Raw genomic sequence first — 25114 nt, 5'->3', positions numbered from 1 at the left:
TCCGACAAACAGTTCGGTATTCGGAAGGGCCACTGTACGGTGGATGCCATTCGACGGGTCATCGGAAGGGCAGATGAAGTCAGAATGAAGAAAAGGAGAGGAGACCGGATTTGCGCAGTGGTCACCCTTGACGTAGAGAACGCTTGCAGCGATTGCATCGTCGCTCATCAACATGAGGATTCCGGCATATTTCTGTAGGATGGTGGAGTGTTATTTCCATGACCGCCAACTACAGTATATGACCAGCGGGGGACTGAAAACAGTGAGAGTCTCGACAGGGGTTCCACAAGGAGCGATACTTGGCCCGGTATTGTGAAAAATTGTCTACGACGAACTGCTGAGACTGCGTCTCCCCACGGGAGTGAGACTTGTGGGATTCGCCGATGACGTGGTTCTTCTGGCATCGGGCCCATCAACTGGAGAGGTCCAGCTACTCGCCACAGTAGCTATCAAGAAGGTGGATAGTTGGATGCGCTCCAAGAGCTTACGTCTGGCTCACCACAAGACCGAGATGGTGCTGATCACCAACCTGATCTCAGCACAATCAGGGACGATTGCAGTTGGACCGTGCGCAATCGAATCCAAGCGTGCGATCAAATACCTGAGGGTGATGATCGACGGCCGGCTGAGCTTTACGGCCCACGTCGACTACGCCTGTAACAGAGCGGCAATGGCGACAGCAGCTCTCTCACGGGCCATGTCGAACAACTCGGTGATCTGCTGCAGCAGAAGGAGGGTCCTGGTCCATTTTGCGGTGCGGAGTGGCAGCCTTGAGCAGGCAGCGTAACCTGCAAAAGCTCTGCAGTGTGCAGCGGCTGATGAACTTGCGAGTAATCAGCGCATACCGAACAGTGTCCTCGGTAGCTGCTGGTGTTGTGCCGGGGGTCATGCCCATCTCGGTCTTGCTAGAGAAAGATATCTTTTGCTATGAGCACAGGCACATGCCCGACGTGTGGAAACATGCTAGAGAGGCCAACTGGCAGCACCAGTGGGACAGCTCGCAACGTGGCCGTGGACCCATCTATTAATCCCTAACATTGGATCCTGGATGGACCGGAGATGTGGAAAGATGGATTTCTGCATGACACAGTTCTTGACTGGTAACGGATGTTTCATGCAGTACTACCATCATCGGTTTGGACGCGTGGCCTTGCCATCCTGTTAGGTACGTTCGTGCGTCTGCGTGTAGGAACCTCCAACGTTACCGTCGCGGAGTATCCGAGTCGAACGCGCCCTCTACGACGGAGGCTGTGGGGATAAGACATGACCTTCTCCGCAGTTGAACTCGCAGGGGGAAGAATATTCACGTCACGGAGTACTCTTGGGTAGAGTGGTCTCCCGTCGCCGTTGGATGAGCCACTCGAGTCGGGTAGAATGACATCACCGTCGGGATTCATCTGAGTCGCAAGCGTAAAAGACCCGTACGTGTGCTGTGACAGGCGCGAGTCTAGGATAAGCTGCTCTCTGTAGGGTAGAACCCGATGGAAAAGAGAGTTAAATATAAAAGCATGAAAATTCTAAAGGAATAATCATCACAGTGTATCCAGAAATTCTATAGCTGTCCAATTTGCTTGCTTAAACGCATACTAAGGAAACGGTGAGCTGGAATACAAGAGAAGAGAATGATCTTCAGTCTTCGGTTGCACTGTTTGCAGCCAGCACAAAGAAAGATGAGCGAAATAATGTCGAAAAGAGAGAAAAGGCATTTTTAATGAACGTATGAAGATGTGCGTTGTTCGCACCGTCAGTTTATCGAGCGATGTTTCAGGGATAAGATGTGTTTTAATTTGCACAGATTAAGCCTGACGCCAAAGGACACGACACTCTCCATTCGGCACACGGCGGGTAAAAATACTAGGGTTGCCAGCCAAAAGGGAGGAGGAAGACCGGACCACGGTCGGAGTAGACTTCCCTTTCGGCGGGGGGCATTCGAGTAGTGTGCGTCCGATCCTAGCAGTAAAGCATACAAAGATAAGACTCTACCTTCTGCGTATGCCGAGCTGTTAGGTACCTCGCGAACGTTGTGTAGGATACTTCCACAGCCGCGGAGTATATTAGTAAAAAGCGCTCCCAACGAGGGAAGCTGCGGGGATAAGACTATACTATACTATATCTTCGTAGTCGAACTCGTAGGGGGAAGAGTATTTACGCCGCGAAATACTCTCAGGTAGGGTGACTTCACGTCGTCGGCGGGTGAGTCACCTGAGTCGGTGTAGGATGAACTCTTCGTCGGGAATCATCCGAGTAGTTTTTCGTAAAAGCCCCGGACGTTTGCCAAGCCAAGCGCAGCCAAGATCTCGAGTTGTTAGAGGAGAGGTCCTTAGTCTTGAATCGTAACAAGAGGCAGGGTATATATGCTGGAGTTTTGACTTGACCTGGAGTTTGCCGATGAGCGCTTAAGCGCGGACTTGGTCTCCAATCTCGGGTATAGCCTTCGATGCAGGTCCATATGGGAGTTATGACCAGAGGCCCCAGTTGGACTTTATGGCGTAGGGGTACTTAATATCATGAGTCGTCCAATTGCACCCATGGACCCAGAGTAGAATACTGGAGGGACTCGGTTGCTCGCCGTGCCTTGGAATGCAATCCTTAAAAAGGATTTTCCACCTGGGTATCAACTAATAAAAAAAACTCGCCATAAATTCAGTACAGAACTAATTCAAACCAAAATGCCACTAAAAACACTAAATCACATTATTAAAAAATATCGTCGCTTCTCGCTTTCCATCATAACAATCTTTTAAATTGAGAAATTTATAGGAACAAAAAGGAAAGTGGCGCGTTGTGACTCCACGATTTGAATCCATCATATTTCGAAAACGCATTCATCAAGAAAAAATTTTTAAAAGTCAATATGAGACGCTTTAGATAATGAATTTCTAGACAGTTTTCTCAGTGACAGACACTACTTCGCAACTCAAAATTTTACAAACGATTTACCAAAAAAATTCAAAAACTTTATCGCTTACCGATGAAACGAGTCTAAGCTATTTAGTTGACAACGTACTTTTCGTGAAACATTTTTGCACCAATTCAACTAGTATAGAGTGATTTTGATTTTAATTTTCAGGTCAAAAACATAACAATTCTATATGGTACCATGTGCTTACGTGATCATTCATTTTATTCATTTATATTTATTCGATTGTGGAAATTTTTTGAAGATTATTGTTACCCCGAACATGCTATGTCTTAAATAATGTTTTCTATAGACGTTTTTGACATTTCATGTGTTGTTTTGAATAAATTGTGCTGTTCAAATGCAGTAATTGAGTTTTGCTTAAAAAGTCCTTTGTTTTGCCGCATGGATATCAATTTTTTAATTTTGACAAGCTGTTTTTGAAAAAAACGATACCGGGTTCGCCGTACAGTCGCTCTAGCCGAGATAGACAAAGTCTTCGACAATCTCCAGTTCGTCGCCTTCGATCGTGACCTTGTTATTGCTGGGTTCGGTCGGTCTCAGATCCGCAGGCCAGCATATACTTCAACTTGGACGTATTGAATTAAGCCAATTCGTCGTCCACTTGTAGAATAACACCTTTAGCGCCACGTTGCGCGATTTGAATGAACTCGACAGCTCACCCAAAATTCGCACTCAGCACTGCGTTCAATCCATCGTTGCCTTAATCAGTCTGATCAGCTTCTCGGAGAAGCCGTTCTCGTCTATGATTTTCCATAGCTCGTCACGGTCGATCGTGTCGTATGCGGCTTTGAAGTGGATGAATTGGTGGTGTGAAAGGGCTTGGTGTTCACGGCATTTTTGAAGGATTTATAGTAATGTGAAGATCTTGTCCGTCGTTGACCGTCCCTTCATGAAGCCGACCAGAACTTTCCACGATTCTGTTCGGCGTTAATCGGCGAAGTAGGATTCGAAACAGAACTGTGTAGGTGGCATTAAGCAGAGTGATCGCTCGGTAGTTCTCACAGTCCAATTTGTTGCCTTTTTTGAAGATAGGGCATATTACTGCATATTACTTATTGCGGTAGCCAATAGGTGGAATTCACTGCAGGTTTCCATACACACCGATCTGGAGATGCTATGGGCGAAAATTATTACGTTTTGCGATGTTTTCATCGGCGTCGTCTACATGAGCCCAGACACTGCTGGCGTTCAATCAGTAATGGAATCGTACATGGACTTGGCTTCCAAGATCCGTGACAAAATCCGTTACCGCGACTATTGCTTGCTATTCGGAGATTTTAATCAACCGAATTTAAATTGGTTCCCCCATTCAAACGGTGATTCTTATCCTGATCCTAGTACATCTTCGCTATCTGCTTCTAGCTCGTTAATGATAGATCGAATGGCAATGATGAACTTGAAGCAAATGAATTCGGCCAAAAATACAAACAATCGAACATTGGACCTCCTTTTTGTGACCGATGCGGCTTCTCACCATTGCGTGGTTGGAATAGGGGTCAGTGCCTCAGGTGCCGACGCCCACCATCCTGTCATAACAGTTGACTTAACGTTCGATTTAGCGATTGAATTTTGCGATCCTACTATCGAACAATCTTAGAATCTGAAGAAAATCGATTTTGCAGCTCTTAATACTGCTTTGTGTGATATCAACTGGCAATGCATTGACCAAACTGAATCTCTTGAAGAGGCGGTTTCTATTTTTACGACAAAAATTAACCAGCTACTTGCGTTAACCACCCCACCTCAGCACGCAAAACGTAAACCCCCCTGGTCTAACCGAACTTTGCTGTTCTCAGATATTATAGCCTTCATAAGAATGCCTATTCGAAATCGGCATTTATCGAAGCTAGTAACAATTACAAAAAATACAACCTAACTCTTTACAAAAGATACTCGATCCGCATGCAGGCAAATTTGAAGCGAAACCCAAAACAATTCTGGTCGTTTGTGAACGAGAAAAGAAAGGAAACCGGTTTGGCCACAAGGATGCACTTGAATGACGAAGTTTGTGATTCGATTGATGGCCAGTGTGAACTTTTTGCGAAACATTTTTCCAGTGTTTTCACACATAATGCGCTATTTGACGATGTAAGTCTTGAGCAAGCCTTAACATTTGTGCCAGTGAACGCTTTGGATATACAATTACCGAGATATTCTGCTGACCAAATTCTTGCAGACATTACCAAACTGAAACCTTCATCATCACCAGGTCCCGACGGAATACCAGCCACAGTTTACAAAAACTGTGCTCTACATCTTTGCACGCCCCTGATGTCGATTATAAACCGATCATTGATCTCATCCACGTTTACAGCACAATGGAAAAAATCATCCATGTTTCCAGTTCACAAGAAAGGTAACAAACAGAATGTTCAAAATTACAGAGGAATCACATCTCTATGTGTTGGGTCAAAACTGTTTGAAATCTTGATATCCAAAACCATTATGCGCGAAGCCAAAGCTTATATCTCCAGCGACCAACACGGATTTTTCCCAGGTAGATCAATTAGCACTAATCTGACCCAGTTTTCCTCATACTGCATCAAATCTATTGAAAAAGGATTCCAAGTAGATACTATTTACACGGATCTCAAAGCTGCTTTCGACCGTGTCAGCCACAACCTGCTCCTTGCTAAGCTGAACAGATTGGGCTTTTCGGAAACGTTTGTTTCGTGGATGGCATCATATCTGAAAAACAGACAACTGTCTGTAAAACAAGGAACCCAAACTTCTTCTGCATTCTTCGATGAGTCAGGCGTGCCGCAAGGCAGCAATCTCGGCCCTCTTCTTTTCTCACTTTTTTCAATGACGTGTTGCTGATGCTTCCTGCCGAATGCCGATTAGGTTACGCGGACGATCTGAAACTATTTCATGTGGTAAAAAATGAATCTGACTGTCTAAGACTACAAGAATACATTGATTTGTTCGCCAAATGGTGTTCTAACAACCATCTGACCATCAGCATCCCGAAGTGCGCCATCATCTCCTTTACTCGTAAATCTAACCCTATTGCATGGTCTTATAAAATTACGAATACTCCGCTGGATAGAGACTCATCTTTCAAGGATCTTGGCGTCATCCTTGACGAGAAAATGACTTTCCATGAGCATTACGCCAGCATCATAGCTAAAGCCAATAGAAATCTCGGATTCATCACAAGGATTTCCAAAGAATTCAAAGATCCCTACTGCCTACGATCTCTGTACTATTCTCTTGTACGATCCAACTTGGAAACTGCATCGGTTGTATGGAGTCCTTACACAGCATACTGGACTAAGCGTATCGAAGCAGTCCAATCGAGATTCGTCAAATTCGCTCTCCGATTTCTACCCTGGAACAATCCTGATACTCTTCCTGATTATAAACACCGATGTTTATTGATCGGAATGGAAACGCTCTCCGAAAGGCGCATAATTGCACGAGCTGTCTTCATTAAAAAACTCATTGACTACGAAATTGACTGTCCCGGATTATTACATCAAATCAACATAAAAATCAGACCACGGATCCTAAGAGGTAGAGAATTTCTGCGCATCGATTTCCAGCGAACCAACTACGGACAGCAGGAACCACTTCGAGCTATGTTTAAAGTGTTCAATCATTTTTAAGACCTGTATGATTTTCATATTTCAACTGATGTTTTTAGGACTAAAGCTAGGAATAGTAATCAGTTAGCAAGTATCACTATGTAAGTTTAGTTAGATTCTTTTTCTCGTTTTCTATTCATGTAGACAATACTGTTAGATGAAATTTCTAATTCAAATACAAAATACAAATACAAATTACCCCCTTTTTCGTCAAGCGGCTTGAAGTTTTTGCGGGATGCATTGAGTTTCTGATTCGCAAAGCTGTTGATGGCTGCCTTGACGATATCCCAACAGTCCTCGAGGGGCGCTTATTGAAGCTTGCTCCCTGTGGTTTGCCGTGACCTCAGGTTGCTTCAATCATGCGATATTTAATCGAGGCGGTCGTCGGTTTCGTATGTTGTTCACTACAGAGAGTTTTGGACGTATCTTCACCATTACCACATAATGGTCTGACCCGATGTTGGCGCCTCGACAGGAACTGACGTCGTCCGAGAAGTGCCGGTTGTCTATCAAAACGTGGTCGATCTGTGATTGTGTTTGGTACGGTGATCTTCAGGTGTACTTGTGTTGGAGGCAGTGCTGAAGAAGGTATTACGTACGGCCATTCGTTTGAAGGCGGCGAAATCTATTAATCTGAGGCCGTTTTCGGTGGTCAGCTGTTGCGCACTGAACATTCTAATTGTTGGTTTCGCAAGGCATCATACGTAAAGCTGACAAAGTTTCCGACACGTGGTCAAGGTTGCCGAAAAAAATTCTGTGTTTTTGACAAAAAAAATTCTCGATTTCTGTGATTTGAACCGAAAATTCTGTGACGGTTTTCTGTGACGTTAGTTCTACGAAATTCATTGCAGAAATCATGTGAAACATCAACAAATTGAAAAATATTTACAGTTTTGATAGAAAAAAAATCATTTTACATTACCTTGTTTTCATATTTTCTTGAAATATAGTCAAAAATTAAAAGTCAAAAGTGACATAAAAATTTCGGATTTTGAAAATTTGTACAAAATTTAGAAAATCTGTGAATTCTGTGAAAATTTTAAAAATTCTGTGTTCTGTGACACAGATTCTGTGACGAAATTTTGCTCAAAATTCTGTGATAATACAGATTTTTCTGTGATTTCGGCAACCTTGCACGTGGTCGTAAAGAACTTCCAAATCCTTCCACCAGGAGTGCCACAATGTAAGTAAAAGTGTGTTTCAATGCTGCAACTTTGTATATTTGAGAATCCATTTGACATTACTGCTGGTGCTAAAAGAGCGTTTTCATTTTTGAATTTTTAAGTCCTTTGGCATCCAAAATAATATTTCGATTTTTCCGATTTTCTTTGGTCCCCCACTAGGGATTTTTTGGAAGTAGAAAAATCGAAACTTTGAGCAATTCAGGCATCCCTTAATAAAGTTCAATAGTTTCGTTATTTTAAAAAGGTTTTTTTTGTGCCAATCTACAAAATGTATATGGTCAGTTTATGAATGCCATAGTTTATGAGATCCCACATCGACTGAGTCTAATATTACATGTATTTTAAACCCTACTTCCCTTGTATTGTGAATGTTTTTTGGCGACTAAACAGCGACGATGAATGCTACCGGTGCGTATGCATACGGAAGAAGTACACATACAAACAAAGGAAAATCAAACGAAACTTTCCATTGGGGACAAATGATGCCGCACCGTTCCGTTCGTGCATTCGTCCATTCAAAGGACAACATCGGAAAGGGAACAACAACGGAAGTAAAGTGTGTCTGCACGTCTACCTGTGCCTATAAATAGACAAATATTGAACCGACAAACATTCTGCACACCACTCCGACCTTGGGGAGGGAGAGAGGTTCCGGTTCCAGGAACAGGAAATTGCCCGGACTATCAAACTCCGTTCGTCGGTGTCAATGGTCATTATGTATAGGCTTTGGCAATTGAGGCGTGTTAAGCTGGGTGCAACGCTTTTATAATTGATAATTCGATTTGATGCTTCATGAATGTTTTCTCTCTGTCTCTGTGCCAGGTCCTGCCTTCTGGGGTCTCATCAATCCGGAGTGGTCCCTCTGCAACAAAGGACGCAGACAATCGCCGGTTAATTTGGAACCCCAACGGCTGCTATTCGATCCGAACCTTAGGACGCTTCACATCGACAAACACAGAGTGAGTATGATCTGAATCGAAGCGAGGGTTTGGTTTTGAGCGGTTGGAGACATTATTTTTGTTTTTATTTTTTCATGCGTACCGGCAGATAACGGGGACTATTGCCAATACTGGACACAGTGTAATTTTCACAGTAAACAACGAAACGTCCGCCTCCAGTGGAACGCCTCAATTAGCAGTCAATGTCACCGGTGGCCCTCTGTCTTATCGCTACCGGTTTCACGAAATCCACATACACTACGGCCTACACGATCAGTTCGGTTCCGAACACAGTGTAGAGGGATACACCTTCCCAGCTGAGGTATAAATGATACCTTGAAGATTCTTTTCTTAATATTACACTAACAGTTCATTTCTTCTACACAGATTCAAATCTTCGGTTACAACTCTCAGTTGTATTCCAATTTCAGCGACGCCCTGTTTCGGGCCCAAGGTATCATAGGCGTAGCGATACTAGTACAATTAGGGGACCTATCCAATCCGGAGCTGCGAATGCTGACGGATCAGCTCGACAAGATTCGTTACGGAGGTGATGAGGCTGCGGTGCGAAGGCTCTCGGTTAGGGATCTGCTCCCGGATACGGAGCACTACATGACCTACGAGGGTTCAACGACAGCTCCAGCTTGCCACGAAACCGTCACCTGGATCGTGATGAACAAACCGATCTACATCACCAAACAGCAGGTAAACTTGAAGAATGTTCAAACACATATCTTTTCTCTTAACTGTTTCTCATTGCAGCTGCACGCCTTGCGAAGGTTGATGCAGGGTGGGCCGGACCATCCGAAAGCACCACTCGGAAATAACTTCCGGCCTCCGCAGCCACTTCTGCATCGTCCCGTGCGGACGAACATTGACTTTCGAAATAAACAGGAAAAAGGGGGAAAAATATGTCCAACTATGCACAATGACGTTCACTATAAAGGTAGGTTCATGAATCTTTGTTTCATCAGAACATTTCAAGGCTCTTAACTCGGAATTCTCCGAAAATGACGAGTCGTTGGAATTTCATTCTACTAAGAGAAGATTAATTTGGGAAAAATGAGCAATTTAAAGTGATTTAAGTGCCTCAGGAATAAATTCAATGGCTAGCAAGATGTGCTTGTAGCCCTTGGATAAGATGAAAACTATATACTTACTAGCTGATCTCATACGAACTCCGTTTCGCTTTCAACTTGGAATATGTCATGAACAGTTTGTATGAAAGTCAGTTACCAAGCATTTTCCAGATGCACTTCCGAATTCATAGTTAAGTAATAATTGCAAAAATATTGGACATTCGCTTTTTCAGTCGCCTGCTACTAAATTTGAAATGTGTAAAAATTTCGACTCGAGTTGCATAACAACGCAATTATTACCAATAGGTTAAACCCCTTTCGGTGGCCTCTTATAAAATCTTTGATATCTGAAATCGATTGCCCTTCCTTCAAAACTCCCGTGTGCAAATTTTCATTGCATAATAACGTCAATATTGATAAATACAGTGAAAAATTAATTAATATGGATGACCCTTTGCGTCGACCCCTGGCAATCTTGACATCTGAAATCAAGTGTCCGTCCCTAAAACTACCGTGTGCAAATTTTCATCTCTATCGCATGTAATATAACGACGATATTGCAAAAATATTGAAAGGTTAATATGGATGACCCCCTTTGCCGGCCCTTCACACTGAATTTAATACCTGAAATCGATTGCTCGTCCCTCAAAACTCTCGTATTATAATTTTCATCAGAATCCGTTGTGTAATTACGACAATATCGCATTAACAGTGAATAATTAATATGGACGACCTCTTTGGCCGACCCCTGACTTTAATTTGGATAAGTGAAATCAATTGTTTGTCCCTCATAACTCCTATGTGCAAATTTTCACCCCAATCCGATGTATGAAAACGTCAATATCACTAAAATATTGAAAAGTTTATATGAACAAACCTTTTATCCGGCCCCTTACACTGAATATAATACCTCAAACCGATTTCACATCACTCAAAACTATCGTGTACCAATTTTCATATGAATACGATGTATAACAACGTTATTTTCGCGAAAATAGCGAACAGTTAATATGGACGACCCCTTACAAAAAAATTGACAACTGGAATCGATTGCTCGTCTTTCAAAACACTCATGTGCAAATTTTCAACACAATCCGACGAAAAGTAACGTCAATATCACGAAAACAATATTTGTCTTGTATGGACGACCCCCTCCAGAAGGGGTCATCCAAAAATCTGAAAACATTTTTCATCATTCCTGGTCCTAATTTCAGACCTGCCAAATTTCAGACCTCTAGCTCTTAAGACGGCTGAGTCTATAGAGGACAAAACAAACAAACAAACAAACCCACAGAAATTGCTTTTTATGTATACATACGTATAGATATAGATAAATAGGGGCTTTTTCTGGTACACATGAATCTATCGGTTAGGTTAGAACTTCGGTGGTTGATTATCGCCTCGCTAAAGTATATTCCGTGGGTCGTCCGAAAATGCGGTGAATTAAACCGTGTGCTGAAGATAAATGCGAATTGGCTTGAGCATTAAACTGTTGGCTTCGAGTCAGAAATGTCCCTTTTGCAGAAATGTGTACGCAACCCGAATACGAAATTGTAGCAATCAATGCCTTTTGATTGTTTAGGTTGTTCTTTATTTATTTCATAACATGGTAATTTGGTTTCAATTATATTTTTATATGAACGTTTATTTAGGTGCCAGCTAGCCAGGTTTAAACACGGATGCCGGAATACCTGTAATGAATGTATAACATTAAACATGTTGTTCATTTTGAACTGGATGTGTACCTGATTGAATTGTTCCTCAAAAAATCCACTCCATAACAGTTCACACGAAGCCATGGTGCTGGGTATGGAAATTAGAGCATTGGAAGTATCCATACTTTGGTCAAACTGAGGTGAATCCGTAAACCCATGGTGGATTATAAACATACAGACATACATACAGAACATTTGAAGGCTCTAAACGCATAAATTTTCTAGTTTAGATGAATGTTTTTTTTCTGAAAATTTCACAGAAAATCTATCAGTGTCGCTAGTCGTCTTTTGTCACTAGTGTTGCTTTTCATAATGCTGCTCAACTAGGGACGTTTTTCTAGCTCATCCAACCGCTTTGCTGGCTTCAGCAAAGTTGTAGCCAGAGAATTTTCCAATATGCTCCATACATTGAAATTTCATTTGCGTGAAACAAGGCCGTGAGAACGCGGGCTGTTTTAGGGGTTTAACATCTCCTCTCTTCATGGGTATTTTTTCCAGGCAAAATTATCTATTCGAAAAATGAATTTACCGTAGAAACGCGAAATTACTTGATCCCGAAAGGTGTTTTAAAATCAGTGTCAGTAAACATGGCAGGAAATAAGCTCGCCTCCGGCGTTATTTAGAGCTTAAACATTTCATTCTACGACACTACATGACGTTCAATAATAAAAACTTATTTTAAATTCTTCATTTTCGATCAACAATTTCATAAGCCTTTTGTACTGAAACTCAAATCCTTACACACAAAAACCCTACCTTTTCCTTAAAATTGATATTTATTAGAGATGTACCGAATAAGGCTAAGATAATTTAGTATCCAGGCAGTTACAAACGTGTGTATTTTAAAAACTATTCATTTGATCGAAAAACTTTCTATGGAGGAAATAAAGGTATTAATATGACATTTAATGTAGAAATATAAAAAAATTGTTTATCAATGATTTCAAAAAAAAAAAAACTTTTTCATAAAATTAATTTTTTATTTTTGCACACTTTTTTTCAGTCATGAATTGATTTATTTTTTTTACCACAGAAGCAAAACCTTTGCTAAATAATGATATTTTACACGAACTCACCTAGAAAAAGCATTTGAAATCTGGTTGGAACCTTTTCATGAGTAGGCATCTCGAATAATTTGATATCTTAAATACGGTTTTAACATAAATTTTTTGTCTATCAGAATACATCTGTCATATTGCGTAAAAACCGGATGCACAGATTGCGATCTTTGGCACTGATCATTATTAGTTATTTACTTGGTGTCTGCTAGTCAGGCAACACTTTCTGCCTGCCAGATATGGATGTTTTGCATTATTTAAGGAGTCTGCATTCAGTTATCCCCAATATCCATAGACTTTTTACCATATTTATAGTCAAGGGTTGCACTCCGATGGTTTGTTTGAACTTCTTGTGGACTCTAGAGTGGCTGCTTATACTTCTGAACCATTCGGTCCGAAAAAAAAAATCAGAAAAAATCAACAGTTTATGAGTTTTCAAGTCAACAATGAAGAATTATCGAGGCTCAAAATGCGTAAAAGGAACAAATTTGTGCAAAATTATTTTTACCATGTCCTTTTGCATCGTAAATATCTCAAACACACGTGAACTTGAAAATCTATCACAAATAGGCAAAATAGTCCTTTTCATAACCAACACAACGCTACTAAAGGTTTGCATATCCAAGCTCTATTAACATAGCTATCAGCGAAATAAAGTTCCCGGATACTAAATGATCAAAGCCTTATTGGATCGACTGAGTATTCGGCACCGAATACCACCAAAAAACTGTTACGCCAAATATTTGGCTCACCGAATAGTTTAGCTGAGCATTCAGCTGAATGGGCCGAATATTTATTTTTAAAATTTATATCATTTTTAAAATACAATAACAGCCTTGTCAATTTTTTCAATAATGTAGGATAGTTTATAGAGTATCCAAAAGTAATTTAAAATCTATCCAACTACCGAAAAATCAAGGTTTCAGTAAAACATTTAAGGTGTATGAGATACTTTGATTAACGTTTACTCCAGATTTTTTTTGGATAATTTCGAGCTTGATGATAAATTCAATAAAGAAATAATAAGTCGAATCTGGCTTGGATGCTCAGATATTGTTCAAAACATTCCGGATCACACAATTTGCTATATTAAAATAAAAAAAACTCAAATTATTCTTTGAAAAGTTCAAATTTTTGTGTCTAAACCTATTTTTCAGAGTAAATTAAAAAAAAAACATTTTTTTTAAATCCTCGATACGGCTTGAATGCTTCTTGTGAGATTTGAAGAAAATTATAAATTTAAAGTAATTTTCTTTCACATTCCTTTTGTTTGTTTAAGGATAATGATTAATTTCTGTTCAGATTTGCCCCATTTTCTACGTGCGGTAGAAAGTATTGCATGTTTAAGGTTAAGAATCGTTGTTTTTATGTACCTAAAACTGGAGGAACTTTGAGCAGCGGGATCACTTTGACCAACATGGAATTTTTGCAGATAATCATGATTAACTAAGTTCAAAGTTAACATATCTGAAAACTGTTTATTACGTTTGATAGCCTGTTGGCTTGAATTACAAATAAGTTTAATTTGGTTTTTATAATGAGATTCTTTATATTACTTAAAATATAGTTTTAAAATTTTAATATATCTGGTTTTTTGAAGGCTCACAAACAAACATCTCTCCTGATCAAATTTAAGCATTTAGGAGTAAATGGGGTTTTTAATGAGAAAGTTGAAAAAAAAATTAGAAATGTTTTAAATTTTTGCCCCTTAATGTATGCAGCAGCATTGTCCATATTTCGAGTATATTTGTTTTTGAAAGAAAACGTTGAAAAATTCAATTGAGTCCAAACAAAAAATATCTGTTATTGATGTTTTGAGCCTTCTGTGCTTGATGGCATCAAAACAATAAATTTGATGATGTTGAGATACGTTGAAACAATAGTGATCAGAGTTATCCCGAAACTCGAAATCTGGTTTTGTATCAAACATTTTATTATAACCACCAATGTCGTATGAATTTACTGCAATCAATGATCATGTTTAATACTCCTCGCCAGGCCCGTGCGAAGGGCCCGTCCATGGGGGGTATTGCTATTATTTAAAAATAATAGCAATACCAAAAATATGCAATAAAAAAAGGAAAGATATTTCTAACACCGTTTTTCATTCATGATTATCACATAAACTAAAAATAAATTGAAAATAAACAAAATTTTCAAATCATACCAGAATGAAAGTTTCAAATTTTCGGTAAATCATTGACTTTTTAAAATTATGTTCTTTATTCTGAACTAGAAATTTGTTTCAAAAGAATGTCTAAGCTAATTTAAAATAAACGTTTTCAGAACAATCTGGATTCTAAAATAAATATAAATTTTTATGGATTTTTATGGATACCCATTTTAATTAATATTAATCAAAATTCAGTTCTTTATCTTCAACTGAAAGGTGATTGAAAAATTCCACTGAATTTTTTAGGAAATGTGTAATTTCATGAATGATCAATGAAAACTGATAAAAAATTGAAAGATAAGGAGTTCCAAGTTACAACAACAAATATTGTAAGAACGAAGCAAATACAAAGTTATTTAACATTTCGCATTAAAATTAAGTTTAAAGTTGCTACCTACTTCAAATCATGTCTCAAACTTTTAAAGATTTATTTAAAAATCATGATTGATTAAAAAAAGACGATATTATCTAAAAAAATGGTGAAAAGTTTTTGAATTTTCAATCACAAGTTATAAAGTTTAAAATTACAAGCTTTAAGTATTTTGTCACTTTTTAATGAAATATTGGAAATTGGAAATTTGATAAAAGATTCGAGTTCATAACGCTTAAATCTACCAAATCAATCATTTAAAAAAAAAAAGCGTCAAAATGCTGTTGCCTTGAGTCATCAATTGAATTTTGTATATTTTTATGGTGAAACGTGTTTATTGAAAAAACCTCCTGAAATGTTTCATAAAACTTATCTTTTTCATTTTCATATGTTGTTTAAATTTTCAAATAAATTAACGGAAGTTTGAAGTTTATTTTTTTCCAATTCATAACTTGACTTGACTTAACATAACTTGCCGAATTTGTCAGTCGAAATATTTAAATTGAGGAAATAACTTTATAAATTTTGTAAATTTATTTTTCGGCATATCGGTGAAAAGTAGTTCTGAAATTGATAAAAATGGATAGAGAAGTGAGGAGAAAATTTACAGATGTTGAAAAGAGCGAAAGAGCATTTTTGCGAGGAAACTTATTAACGTACACCATACTTTACCCTGCAACATTTCATTATTTAGGAGAAGTAGTACCGGGATAGAGGCGGCACTACCTTAACCTATACAACGAGATCTGGTTGGTCCGAAGTCTACATGTGGTGAACACGTATATTCCGGACGGGCAAAATATGGCGTACGTTAAGCTCCAGAAAGCTTCCCTATTGCGCGCAATGGTTCCATCGATGCGCTAGCCGTGTTGATATTTCGTTATCACGGCATGAATGCACTGTATGAGTGCTAATCATTAGGGTCAACGGTCCAATTTGGCTAAGCCCGAATTATTTTGAACCATTGAATTGATTTGATTTTTAAAGGCTTTTATTATGATTTTTATGCCGAAAAATAAATTTACAAAATTTATAAAGTTATTTCCTCAATTTAAATATTTCGACTGACAAATTCGGCAAGTTATGTTAAGTCAAGTCAAGTTATGAATTGGAAAAAATTAAACTTCAAACTTCCGTTAATTTATTTGAAAATTTAAACAACATATGAAAATGAAAAAGATAAGTTTTATGAAACATTTCAGGAGGTTTTTTCAATAAACAATTGATGACTCAAGGCAACAGCATTTTGACGCTTTTTTTTAAAAATGATTGATTTGGTAGATTTAAGCGTTATGAACTCGAATCTTTTATCAAATTTGGTCGAATACTTTGAGTTTTGGTGATAAGGAGTTTCAAAATATATCAGTTTTAAGTAAAATCAAACATTGATAAACTGATTTACTAACAAATCTACATATTCGAAAAAATCTGATTCAGATTCTGTTTATCATACTTCGTCCAATTAAGGGATATTATTATGATGAAAATAATGCATGAATAAAAAAATGTAAAATTCAACAATTAAAAAAATGGAGAGATATCATTACAAGTACTTTTGACATAACTGTAGAAATTGTAAAAAAAACTTGATTTCATTTAACACATTCGTTGAAACCTCCAAAAAGATAACATGTTTTCTTAAAAATATCTAAAATTCAGTTTTGTTCAAAATTTCATAAAAATTTGATAAATGATAAAAAGTTTTAAAAAAACATAAAAACTTGTATTACTTTTTTCGTAGAACTCAAAAATGAATTTCTATAACTTTTTGCGCAGAACTCAAAAATACTTGAATTCCTGAGGAAAATGATAATTTATTTGAAATTTTTATTTTTGAGTAATAGGTTTTTTATTTAAGTTTTTGTATAAACAATGCAGAAATTTCTCAAATGCTACTTATTTTCAAAAGTCATTTTAATAACAAAAGCCGAAAGAAATATTGCATATTTAGATTCAAGATACCCAAATTAGTCGAAATTACATTTTTAATTCATTGCACCTCCGAAAAATGTAAATTTTGTGGCCTTGTGTAAATCATGTGTTGTGTTGAGCATTTAGAAAAACAAAAAACAGTTAATAAAATTTAGTCTAAATTGGTTTCTTGAAGAATATCCCATATCAGCATAACATTTGTAAATAAAATAACGATTTTTTCAAATAAAAAAAATGGTTCGTTTCAAATTCTGTTCTTATTTAGTTACACTTCATAATAAAAACCAATTCTGAGACGAAGTAGGGTTTTTGAATGTCAAATTTTGAGTTCCTATACGAAAGATTAATTGAATTGCGATTTAGAACCAAAGTTAGTTTAAATTCGTAAACGTCGAATAATTTCGTAGATCGAAATGTCTCAAGCCAAGTGTGATATAAGACTAAATTCCGCCGGAGGCGAGAAAAATTTCTGACTTGCTTGTTAACACTTATTTTCAAATACATTTGAACATCAAGTAATTTTCCGTTACTTGGGTGAACCCCCCCCCCCCGTTCGCAATGAAAAAGCGATCAATCTTGTGCGTTACACTCTGGTTGGAAATAATTGACTCAAAAACGTGAGGAGCATTCAGATCTAAATAACAGAAGAAAATCTAAATAATCACTTTTATTTTTTTTCTTGAAAACTCGACAGAATATTTGACTAAATATTAGCCGAATATTCGTTTGGCCGAAAAGTATTCGGTATTCGGCCGTTCAACGACTAAATAAAGGGTGATGCGGTCTAAATTTGGTCAATATCAACTCGAAGTATTTCTTTCAATTTTGCATTTAAAAAACCTGAATACCCCTCATTTTGAAGGTGTGCGTGTGTGTGTAGAATGTTGCTCCTGTTTTGATTTTGGAATTCACTCTTAAGTTGTCAAAATGCCGTCCGAGGAAGAAAAGCAGCGTTTCAAAGTTTTGCTCGCGCATCGCAAAAATACAAGCTGGTCGCACGCAAAGCTGGCAAAATCGCTAAAAGTTGTCAAATCAACCGTTACAAATTTAATTAAAGTGTTTGAGGAACGTTTGTCGACAGCCAGAAAGTCTGGATCGGGGGGAAATCGAAAACCGGAAGCCGCTGAGACGACAAAGAGAGTTGCCGGTAGTTTCAAGCGAAACCCTAACCTCTCTCTCCGAGATGCGGCAAATAAGCTGGGTGTATCGTCTACAATCGTGCATCGAGCAAAAAACCGGGCCGGACTATCGACTTTCAAGAAGGTAGTGACTCCAATTCGGTGGCTGTACACGACGAGGCTGACGAAGTTTGACTGCGTTGTAATGGACGACGAAACCTACGTCAAAGCCGACTACAAGTAGCTTCCGGGACAGGAGTTTTATACGGCAAAAGGAAAGGGAAAGGTAGCAGATATTTTCAAGCACATGAAACTGTCAAAGTTCGCGAAAAAATATCTGGTTTGGCAAGCCATCTGTACCTGTGGCTTGAAAAGCAGCATTTTCATAGCTTCCGGGACTGTCAACGAAGGAATTTACGTGAAAGAGTGTTTGAATACTGCTGCCTTTCCTGAAGAAACACGGTTGTTCCGTACTGTTTTGGCCGGATTTGGCATCTTGCCATTACGGTAAAAAGGTCATGGAGTGGTACGCCGTCAACAACGTGCAGGTGGTTCCCAAGGGCAAGAACCCTCACAACACGCTAGAGCTCCGCCCAATTGAGAAATACTGGGCTATTGTCAAGCGGAACCTAATGAAGACCAAAGAACCTGCTAAGAACGAGCAGCTGTTGAAGGCAAACTGGCTTTCTGCGGCGAAGAAGGTGGACAAGGTTGGCTGTACAAAATCGGATGGCAGAGGTTAAGCGTAAGGCCCGGCAATTCGGATTTGGAAAAGCGAAAGTCTAACTGAATATTTTTCGTGAATTTTATACTAATGAAACTTGAAAAAAAATTTTAATTTGTTTTTCTAAATTAACGGTTTCACCGATTTACACGCGTTTTCCCTTGCCCAAATTTTGACCGTATCACCCTTTAGTCCTTGCACCACTAATGCGGCGAGAAATATCATATAATAATCGGATATCTCTCACTTCCATCTGTACCGTTGAGCCGTCAACACGTACGCCGGAGCATCGTATCGTTGCTGTGTACCTGCAGGAACATTTTACATTATTTATTTTTTCCTTACCTGTATTTCAATCAGCACTTTTCAGTGCTAAAATTATTTTCATTTTCTTTTATTCATATTTTCTCTTTTCTTTCCAGCATGGGGAAGTCATCGGCCGGGTCAAGGGCCGGAAGAAAACGGATTGCCGAGCCTAATTCAGGTCCATCGCCCAAAAAAGTTGAAATTTCCAACTCATTCGATGACCTTCATAACATCGGTGATGAGGAAATATTCATATTTAATTCTGATAAGAGTACTAAGAAACCTTCTTCTTCTTATACTCTTAAAAACGAAAAGATTCCACCAATAACGGTCACGATTCCTGACTTCAATGCCTTTCGAAAGGAAATCGTCACTTCCGTCAAGGATGTGAAGATTTCTTTTCAGATCGGTCGAAGGGGAACTGCTCGTATATTGGCGGAATCTTTTAATGATTTTCAAAAGGTTTTAAATTATTTGAATAATAAAAAACACCAATTTTTTACGTACGACACTAGAAGTGATCGTCCATTTAAAGTTGTACTTCGTGGTCTCACTGGCGATCAAACACCGGATGAGATCACAACTGAATTAAATTCTTTGTTAGGTTTTTCTCCCATTCAAGTAATTCAAATGAGGAAAAGAACCAACACGAATAATACCAGTAGTGTTGGTTTTGCTCCTGAACTTTATTTGATCCATTTTAAAAAGGATCAGGTTAATAATTTGCAAATTCTTGAAAAGGCTCGTCTTATGTTTCATTGTCGAGTCAAATTCGAACCTTTTCGTAAATCTTCTACCAATTTTCTTCAAAATATTACGCAATGTCGTCGTTGTCAAGCTTTTTGTCATGGCACTAAAAATTGTAGAATGAATGCCAGATGCATGTTTTGCGGCTCATTCGATCATGAAAAATCTAAATGCCTTTTTGGTGGTGATAAGCCAAAAACAGAATTTTTTAAGTGTGCGAATTGCGCAGGTAATCATTCCTCGAATTCGCTAGACTGTCCCGTTAGGGCAAAAATTGTTGCTTCTAGGAAAAATCCCAAAGTTTCCAGAAAAGTTTCTTCTCCTCCTTCCTCTTTTTCGTCTACACACGTCAGACCGGCAAACAACCTGCCTGTTCGCAGTCAGCCTCGGCCTACATTGGAATCACGGCTGGGTAATACCCGAAGTGATTTTAATGTTACCTGGGCTGATTCTGCGCCACAGACTCGTTGTTTATCGTTCTCAGAGGTGGTTGAAAATGGGTTTCCCTCTTCAGGTTTAACTAATAAAAATGGGAAAAAACCAAGTCTCAACGTTCATGCAAAGGCTTGGGAAAATCCCCGAAATTCAAATACTTGTTCTTCTCCTTCATTTTCTGATCCTAACAATTTTGTTGATTTGGGTGAGATTACTGAGGAAAAGTTAAAATTTTTGCATCAAAATTTAATGGAAATGATGCAACTTATGTTGAAAGCAAATTCAATGTTTGAAGCTTTCCAAACTTCTTTTAATTATGCTAACAAAATTATTATGACTTTACGATTCCCTCATGGATCCAAATAGATGTTTAAATATTATGAATTGGAACGCAAGATCTTTGCTGGCTAACCAAGATGAATTCTTTTTATTTTTGAAAACTCAAAACATACATATTGCTGCCATCACTGAAACTTTTTTAAAGCCAGACAATAACTTGAAAAGCAATGCTTTCTTTAAAATTTTACGAAATGATCGACTTGATCGACAAGGTGGGGGTGTAGTCTGTAGTGTGTAGGGTGTAGGTGTAGTGGGGGTGTCATCAATAGTCGTCTCAAATTTAGACTTCTTCCTTCTTTCAATACAAAAGTCTTAGAAACAATTGGAATTGAATTAGAAACTTCTATGGGGAAAATAATAATTGTTGCCGCATACTTGCCTTTTCAATGCAGCGGTGAACAGAAAAATTTTTTGAAGGGAGATTTACAAAAACTCACCAGAAATAAATCTAAATTTTTTATTATTGGTGACTTTAATGCAAAACACCGATCTTGGAATAATAATTCATCAAATTCTAATGGGAATATTTTGTTTAATGACTGCTCTGCAGGTTATCATACTGTTGAATATCCTAATGGGCATACTTGTTTTTCTTCAATTAGAAATCCTTCCACAATTGATTTGGTTCTAACGGATTTAGGCGAGCATTGTAGTCAATTAGTTACTCATGCGGACCTCGATTCAGACCACCTTCCAGTAACATTTTTGTCACGGCGCGCCTCCATCAAAATAATTTTTAGATTTTTTTCCGTGCATCAGGCATGGGACTTTAGATCTGATACAAAATAGCAAAAGGCTCATGCGAAAAGACCCTGATCTTGTAAGGAAATAGTTCGGAGAGATATTTTTTTAGTAATAAGAACAATCAAGAAGAAGAAGCAGAATTAGAAGATATTGCGCCAGATTTATTTAGCAGTTTGTGAAATATTGTAATACTAAAATTAGAGCCAGTTTCCGATAACTAATTTGAGCACGCCTCGATAAAGGTAACCACATCTGAAAAGAGAAGAAAGAAACAATATTAAATAACTTAAATCAATTAAATAGGAAAGTGATCAGTGTGGTAGAATGTATGTGGAAGAATTAGAATGTATTGAAGTTGGTGAATAAGAGTTAAACTTTAATATGTATTTCCGAATAATTAAATGCTGTAAGTCATGTAAAAGAAATCGCCAAACAAGTAAAAAAATAATAAAAATATTATTTAAGTTCAATCCCTGATAAAATGTTACTCTGATTTCGGGGTTTGTCAAAATTTAGTAACAGAAATGCAATGTATAGAGAAAAACTGAAAAAGCGTTAAAAAGAAAGGAAATTGGCTATTATTCATGCAACGTGTAAAATTTGAAGAATGTGAATAAGAAAAAAAAGTGAGTTTGGCAGCACTGATTGAACGTTTCGGCATTCTCTTAACGAGTTCTGCGAGTGAATGACGTTCCGTAATCCGTGGTGTAGAACGAGAAAGAAAAACGGCACAGATCGGGTTAAAATAAAAGTGGATTCACCACAATCAGCATAAGCACCATTGTGATACGACCACAACGGGTTCCAAACGACCCTCGTGTTTAGTAAGTTCACTAAGATGATCAAATGAAATTGTCGAACATAAATCATTACTTTCAATAATTTTACATCAGGCATCCACTGAGTAAATCGTCTAAACGCAAACAGCGTTCAGAAGAACCAGAAAGGCGTCAAAAGCGTCGCCGTGTTATTGAAGCTCATTTACATACTTACCCGTCATACAAGTGAGGTTACCCATGAATTAGTAAACAAACTGAATTATAACCGAAATATTGTTTAGGAACGCATCACGATAAGCCGCGTACAACGTTTAGAAGAATCGAAAATAGAGTACCTAGAATAGAGAAAAACAGTAAACGTAAGTAAAAAATGGAAATGTTAACACAGCAAATTGTAAAACCAAATCATTGCAGGAATTTTTTAATATATCTCATATTTTAAAAACGGAAACAACTCTACTTCATTCTTCCAAAAACGACATTAAAAAATTCGTTTAATAATATGACGTCGGAAGCTTCATCCACGGCACAGGAGGTGACTAGAAGCACTGGAACAATTCCAAAGAAGGTTCAAGGAGCTCTGTCCATGTCATGCATCGGTGTTTCCTGCTTGTTTCCCGGGTCTACTGCTGGAATGCTACAATGCAACAGGTGCGCTATTTGGTTTCATTTAAGATGCGTCAACGCTTCGGACGACGCTATCAAGCGAGCCTGGACGTGCAAGACTTGTTCCAAACTCGTCTTCAAAATTCCTGGTAACCAACCTACTCCGAGGAACGTATCATCTAGCCTTTGTCAAGTCTGCGGCGGCCCAGAAACAAACGAAATGGGTGCAGTGCGACTTTTGTGATTTGTGGCACCACTTCCAATGCGTGGGTGTCACGGAAGATATCGCTGACATCAGTTGGAAATGTGCCAACTGCGAAGCTGCAAACATTACCGAACACATCGTAAGTACAACAAGCGAGACCCATGTACCACGATCGTATCCTCAGTTAGAAGACAGGCTTTCATTGTTATCAGTTAGCAATAGGAATAGTACCATAGATCCAACACTTTTCACGGTTCCCTCAACCAACACAATCGTTAGTACTATGCCTTCGCTTATAGCCACCCCCGCTACCTCCTTAGCCCTTACGTATACCCTGGCTCCGTATGCAAATATTTTTTCACTCAACGCTCCATCTAGCAATGTCTATACAGTGAGTTCTTCGCTTTCGCCAAAGATCGCAGTTTCAAATAAACCAGTTTACACTACTGCTGCAACCGACAAGTTTTGTGTTATGCCGTCAAGCGATCATCAAAGTTACCAGAATTTAGGGTCTTTAGATCAATCGAAACAGCAGCACGTTCCAAGTCTTTCGCGGCCTGTGGGAAAGGAGTACATCCGTTTGGAGTTGCAGAGACTGGAAGAAGAACAGCGTCTTCATGAAGAAGAGTATACAAGGAAGAAGGAGTTGCTTCGAAGGCGTTACAATTTGATGCAAGAAATGGCTTACGATTCTGAGTCTGCTGATCCATTCACAAAGATGGAAGAACGCCAACTACCTCCATCTATGTTTCAGCGTTCAAAACAAAATTTACCGCAGGAACATCAACTTCATTATCCGAAAACCGCAGAGAGACATGTCATGCCAGATCAACCAACCATTATTAATCATCCGGCACAGTTGCATCCGAGGATTTCTCAGCAGCCTTTCGAGAGACGACATCAACGGAGGATTCCAGATGACACATATGTCGACTTCGCTGCAGCTGATGGACGAATCCAACAGGATGTTGCAAGACTACCCATGTATTCAGCTCAGGGTCAATTTACTCCTAGACACCGCTCAACACCGCAATACCGTGCATTTCGGTCTACACCTGGAAACGCTCACGAAGAAGTTTATCTTGAAGGTGATCTTACCAATAGTCAGGTAGCTGCCCGGAAAGCTGTGTCTCAAGAACTACCTGTCTTCAGTGGTGTTCCGGAAGAATGGCCGTTATTTTTTGCAACATACAACACTACATCCAGTATGTGCCGATTCACGTCTGAGGAAAATTTGATTCGACTCCAGAAGTGTCTCCGGGGTAAAGCATACGAAGCGGTTAAGTGTATGCTAATGAGTCCATCCAACGTAGGCGGCATCATCTCAACTTTGAAGATGTTATTTGGAGATCCTGAAATCATCGTGAATAATTTGATTTCTAGGATCCGAACAACCCCTTCTCCTCATGCTGATCGTTTGGAAACCATGGTTGAGTTTGCACTTTCTGTGAAAAACTTGTGCGCTACTATCGACGCATGCAAGCTGAACGAGTACACATATAACGTTGCATTGCTTCGCGAATTAGTAGAAAAACTACCAATACAATACCAGGTTGATTGGGTCAGGTACCGAAGATCGATTGCTGATGTTAGACTTACCACATTCTGCGACTGGTTGTATGATTTTGCAGAAACCATTTCGCCAATAGCTTCCTTTGCCAACGCCAATCCAAAATTATCAAAAAACGCGAAAAGGGGGCCAGCTTATTTGAACATGCATACCGAAATCGACGATGACCAGTTATTAGAATCTCGGGAGTATAACGCTCAATTTTACCAAGTAAGAGAACCTAAAGGGAAGCCAAAGCAACATTTTCAGTCAACGGTTGAGGTGGATCGATCCTGCAAAATTTGCAAAGGAAACTGCACATCATTGGAAAAATGTAAGCGTTTTTGTGAATTCAGCTACAAGGGTCGCTGGGCTGCGGTTAATGAATTCGGCCTCTGCAAGAGATGTCTAGGAAGGCATTTTAGAACAGCATGCAAATCCCAAATAATATGTGGTCAAAATGGATGCTCTTACAAACATCATCCCCTGCTTCATAAATTTCAAAATGTAGATTCCGTAGTTAAAGAAGATGATCCTGTTGTATCTGCTGACTGCAGCATCCATTACAAGAGGTCGAACCATGTTTTATTCCGCGTAGTTCCC

The 25114-nt window shown here is 38.8% G+C and overlaps 1 protein-coding gene across 1 annotated transcript in view; it reads left to right on the top strand.

Moving 5' to 3' along the window:
* The window catches only part of LOC129738993 (carbonic anhydrase-related protein 10), a 318155-nt gene that overhangs the window by 282497 nt on the left and 10544 nt on the right, over positions 1 to 25114 (top strand). The window contains exons 4-7 of the mRNA XM_055730346.1: positions 8517 to 8653; positions 8742 to 8954; positions 9020 to 9337; positions 9395 to 9578. Coding sequence (XP_055586321.1) covers positions 8517 to 8653; positions 8742 to 8954; positions 9020 to 9337; positions 9395 to 9578 — 852 coding nt within the window. The remainder of the gene's footprint in view (positions 1 to 8516; positions 8654 to 8741; positions 8955 to 9019; positions 9338 to 9394; positions 9579 to 25114) is intronic.

This window comes from Uranotaenia lowii, chromosome 1 (assembly GCF_029784155.1).
Source record: "Uranotaenia lowii strain MFRU-FL chromosome 1, ASM2978415v1, whole genome shotgun sequence".
NCBI classification, from domain to species: Eukaryota; Metazoa; Arthropoda; class Insecta; order Diptera; family Culicidae; genus Uranotaenia; species Uranotaenia lowii.
Note: the sequence above shows the minus strand (reverse complement) of the source record. Positions and strands in the feature narration are given on the sequence as shown.